Here is a 4,908-nt window from a genome sequence, read left to right on the forward strand (position 1 = left end):
AGGGGGCCGAGGCTGGCTGGGGAATGGGGAGCGCGGGACCGTGGACACAGCGGGCAGAGGGAGGCAGGGGGCCGAGGCTGGCTGGGGAATGGGGAGCGCGGGACCGTGGACACAGCCGGCAGAGGGAGGCAGGGAAATGGAGCCTTGGGCCGAGGCTGGCTGGGGAATGGGGAGCCGCGCGCGCCGCGGGAAGACCGGCCCGGGCGCCCCTCACCTCGGCCTTTGCGCCTCACGGTCCGCAGCAGCAGGGCGTAGTGGTCGAGGTCGCCCTCGGCGAACTCCAGGTGGTCCACCGTGATGTTGAGGCGGTCCCGCACGCGCATGTACAGCCCCTCCACCACGAAGAAGCAGGGCTGGTCGTCGCCGGGCCGGTAGGCGTAGAGCACGAGCGCCTGGCGCTCCCAGCCCAGCCGTCGGTGCAGCGCCGCCACCAAGTCGCCCAGCTTGGCGTGGCTGGGCCCGGCGCGGGTGGTCAGCGCGTACTCGTCCTTGGCGCCGAAGCCCAGCGCCGGGGCGCCGGCGGTCAGCAGCGGCACCCGCCAGTGCGCCGTGAAGCGCCCCACCGGGGCGGCGGCGTACACGCAGCCGGGGCCGAGGAACACGGCGGGGCTGTGCTCCCACTTGAGGTCCACCGCGGCCAGGGGCGCGGCGGTGTCGGAGCAGACGCCCAGCGCGTTCTCGCTGCTGCCCAGCACCGTGCGCACCGTCCAGCCCGGCAGCAAGTCGGGCCGCGCTCTCACCCCGGCCAGGGCCAGCTCCACGGCCGGCCCCACGCGCGCCCACGACCACGGGTACGAGGTGTTGGCCAGCGGCAGCACCACGGCCACGGTCAGGTTGCCCGCGTGGCCGCCTGGGAGCAGCGGCAGCAGGAGCAGGAGCGGGAGGGCGCCCGCGGGGCGGCCGGGGCGCAGCACGGCTTCAGCCGGCCGCTCGGCGGGCGAGCGCTCCCACCCTGGCCTCTGCGGCCCCCTCCGCGACCCGGTCGCGGGCATCGGGCGCGCCCACCCCAGGGCACGCTGCCCCCTCCAGCTGCGTCGCTCGGTGTCGGCCGCGCGAGGGGCGCGTGGCGGGCGCCGCGGGGCAGGTGGGCGCTGGCGGCGGAGCGCGGGGGCTCGGGGAACGAGCGTGGGCGACAGCGCGAGGGTGCGTGTGTTAGGAGCAAGCATTCGGGGGAGAAGGATGGGAGAGGGCGCGAGGGAGGGAAGGGGAGTGGAGCGTTTGTGTGCGCGCGTGAGCGGCTGCCCCGGGAGGGTGTCAGCGGGGGCGTCCGGCCGGCCCAAGTCCCCGGCCGTCCGGGGGGGACAGGGGAGGTCCTGAGCCAAGCTCCGAGTCCTTCCTCCCGCCGCTTCCCCTCCCAGACTCGGCGACTGGAGAGCCAACCCGGGATCTTTAACTCCTTCGTCCCCGCCCCGAAGTTGCGGACATGCCCGCGCCCCGAGCCCGCGCGCTTTCCCCTGAGACCCTCCACGCCGTCCTCCTCCGAGAGCGGCGCCCTCAGAAGGGGCTTCCTCGCTGGGATCGGAAGCAGGACCAAGGGGAGACTCGTGTGGGGGCCGCGGGGGCCCATTTGCGCCCCACCTCGTCCCTCCCCCTACCTGGTTCCGTTTGGGGAAGAGGGCTGTGCTGGTTTGGGATCTTGGCAAGAAAAGGTGTGAGTGTACGGAAGTGTGTGTGTCTGGGGTGGACGGGAGGGTGGCGGGTTTCTGGAAGGGCGTTAAAGTAGGTGAGCCCAGGGTGCCCGTGACTCAGTACATCCAGGACCGCCCCCGCCCCCCCAGCTTCCAGATAGAGCAGATTGACGGAGAGAACGGACCCAGTGGAAGGGCGGAGTTAACCCTTTAGTTCCCAAATGGTTATAGGAAGGGGGAGAAGAACGTGCGGTGGCTGGAGTGGGGAGGAGCAGAGTGGTGACCTCGGGGCCGCTCCCGGAAGGTGAGTGTGAGTTTGTTTGAGGGAGATTGTTAAAATGGGATTTGCGGTGACGGTGGGAGGCGGTGTTGGAAATGACCGGTGGAGGCGTCCCCTGGGGAGAGGGTTGGGGGTCCCCCCGCTGTGGCATCAGTCTGCCCTCTCGCGGCCAGCAGGGGTCACTGACGCAGCTGCAATGGCAGACCCTCTCCGATCCTGTGCCTGGACTGAGCCCAACACCTGCAAACTTTCCCTCAGCAAACAAAGCGACTTGAAGCGCCGGCTAAATGCTGAGGGTATGAAGGTAAATATATGTATAGTCGTGCCTTGGAGGAGCTCTGCTTGGGACAAATAGCCATAATGTAATCTGATTGAGGACCACAACAGAGAGATGGATAAATTGCTAAGAGGCCCAGATAGGACTTCTGCTTGCTTTGGGGGCCAGGAAAATCTCCAAAGAGAAATAATTCAGCAAGAGTAGAATGATGAGCAAGGTATTCTGTGCAGAAAGAGCAGAATACTGAAGTATATTTCCTGTATCAGGAATTTTGGGGGGATTTTAGGACCATTTTTTCTTATGGTCTAGAACAAATAGTAGCCGTTGGACCAACTACAGATGGCCGGAATGTTTTGTTTGGCCTGCATTCTCTTTCTCTATGTTTGACTTAATTGCCTACACTTAAAAATCAGCAGATGAGGGGCACCAGCCTGGCTCAGTCAGCGGAGGGTGGGACTCTTTCTTTCTTTCTTTCTTTAATTTTTAAAGATTTATTTATTTAATAGAGAGAGAGACCGAGAAAGAAAACGGGGCAGGGAGGGGCAGAGGGAGAGAGAGAACCTCAAGTAGATTCCCCACTGAGCACAGAGTCCCTCACAAGGCTCAACCCCAGGACTCCCAGATCATGACCTGAGCTGAAATCAAGAGTCCATGCTCAACCAACTGAGCCACCCAGCCACCCCGGGTGGGATTCTTGATCTCTGTGTCCTGAGTTCAAGCCCCAAATTGGGCATAGAGCTCACTTTAAAAAAAAAAGTAAAAAAAAAAAATTAGTAGATGACACATAAATATTTGAATTTCTGACTTGTCTTGAAATATTAGAAAGCTGGCAATAGCTAAGTCCTGCATCCCTTCCTTGAGCTGAGTCTAGTTCATCACAGTTCCTATCCATCCTGTTCACTCATCTGCTTTACCTGCCTGGCTGCTGTAGGAGTTTATATTTTGAATCCTGATCCATGATGTAAGGTGTGTGCTTGTAGGAATGACTGAGGAGAGGGGCGCCTGGGTGCCTTCAGCTCAGGTCATGACCCCAAGGTCCTGGGATCAAGCTCCCTGTCGCCTGCTTCTCCCTCTCCCTCTGCCTGTGGTTCCCCCTGCTTGTGCTCTCTCTCTCTCTGACAAATAAACAAAAATCATTAAAAAAAAAGGAATGACTGAGGAGAGGCAAGAGAGGGCAGCAGAGGGCAGGTCATGCAAGCTTTTGTGTGATAGGCATAATGTTCGTCCTGTATGGGGTGGTCCAGAGGCTAATACAGATAGATAGGAAATTGGGAAACTTTTTTGAGGGAAGGGACTTAAAAAAAACTAGTTTTATTGAGATATAATTGATACGGCATTTTGGAGGCCAAAAAGATGATACGGCATAAACTGTACATATTTAATGTATACAACTGATGAGTTTAGACAGCCTTCTGTCCTTTTGTGTGTGTGTTGAGGGGCGCCTGGGTGGCTCAGTTGGTTAAGCGACTGCCTTCGGCTCAGGTCATGATCCTGGAGTCCCGGGATCGAGTCCCGGGATCGAGTCCCGCATCGGGCTCCCTGCTCGGCAGGGAGTCTGCTTCTCCCTCTGACCCTCCTCCCTCTCATACTCTCTGTCTCAAATAAATAAATAAAATCTTAAAAAAAAAAAAAAAGAACAGTTAACATGAGATCTACCCTCTTAAAATTTTTTTTAATGCCCCCTTTATTTTTTTAAGTAAGCTATCCCCAACTTGGAGCTGAAACTCACGTCCCCAAGACCAAGAGTCTCATGTGCTACCAACTGAGCCAGCCAGGTGCCCCTCTTTTTTTTTTTTTTTTTTTTTTTAAGATTTTACTTATTTATTTGAGAGAGTGAGTAAGCAAGAGAGAGAGAGAGAAAGAGAATGAACAAGGGGAAGGGCAGAGGGAGAAGCAGGCTCCCCGCTGAGCAGGAGCCCAATGCCGCCTAGATCCCAGGACCCCAGGATCATGACCTGAGCTGAAGAAACCGACTGAGCCACCCAGGCGCACCCCGCTCTTAACAACTTTTTAAGTGCATAACATTGTTGACTACAGAGAGATGTTTTATAAGTAGAATCAATTGGACTTCAAGAAGAGAAGACAATATACAAATGACTGAAGTTTAGGTGACATTGACCCATTTGCTGAAGAGCTAAAGAAACAGGTTTTGAGTGTGTGGGGGGGTGATAACAATTTTAGTTTGTTGGGTGTGAGGTGCCTGTAGAGCCCCAAGTGGAGGTGTTCAGTGTGCCATTGGATTAGTGGAGTGGAGCTCAGGAGAAATGACTACACCTAAAACCTAATTTAGTAATTGAGCCCCTCTTTCAACAATGGTGGACTGAACAATTTGCCTGAGCTGAAGATGACTAAAAATGTTGGATGAAATACTTTAAAAACTCAAAGCACTAATAAGACACTGAGGAATTATTGGTGTTGAGAACATGAAAGACAGGAAAGCATAGAGGTGAGACCAGCAGTAGGACTGCTTTTACCCTGGGGTCTTTTGCAGATGAGAACTGGAGGCAGAAAATGGGCTGTGTGGGGCAAATGAGACAAAAATTATAGTCCAAATGTCCCCAAAGGTGAGAAACCTGGCAAACCCATCTTCTGCTTTGGGGTTAGGATCCTGAAAGCTGTACTCCTGGGGGAAACCTTGGAGTCCAGTAAATCAGAAATAAATAGAAAATTCACACCCCAAAATATTAAAAAACCAAAATTAAGAATTAATAGGTTTAAGAGTA

At 55.9% G+C, this 4,908-nt stretch overlaps 1 protein-coding gene across 4 annotated transcripts in view; it reads right to left on the reverse strand.

Annotated features, from left to right (window-relative positions):
• Positions 1-1,696, reverse strand: part of NPR1 (natriuretic peptide receptor 1) — a 14,943-nt gene extending 13,247 nt beyond the window's left edge. For 2 of the 4 annotated variants that reach the window (XM_081825554.1, XM_081825553.1), the window contains exon 1: positions 215-1,692. In XM_081825554.1, the coding sequence (XP_081681680.1) occupies positions 215-1,166 (952 nt within the window). In that variant the 5' untranslated portion in view covers positions 1,167-1,692. Of the gene's footprint in view, positions 1-214 lie in introns of all 4 variants that reach the window. The other 2 variants (XM_081825556.1, XM_081825555.1) reach the window with 2 other exon arrangements.
• Between the last annotated feature and the right edge of the window lie 3,212 nt (positions 1,697-4,908).

The sequence above is a fragment of the Leptonychotes weddellii genome, chromosome 6 (genome assembly GCF_054177405.1).
Source record: "Leptonychotes weddellii isolate Sample4059 chromosome 6, ASM5417740v2, whole genome shotgun sequence".
Taxonomy (NCBI): domain Eukaryota; kingdom Metazoa; phylum Chordata; class Mammalia; order Carnivora; family Phocidae; genus Leptonychotes; species Leptonychotes weddellii.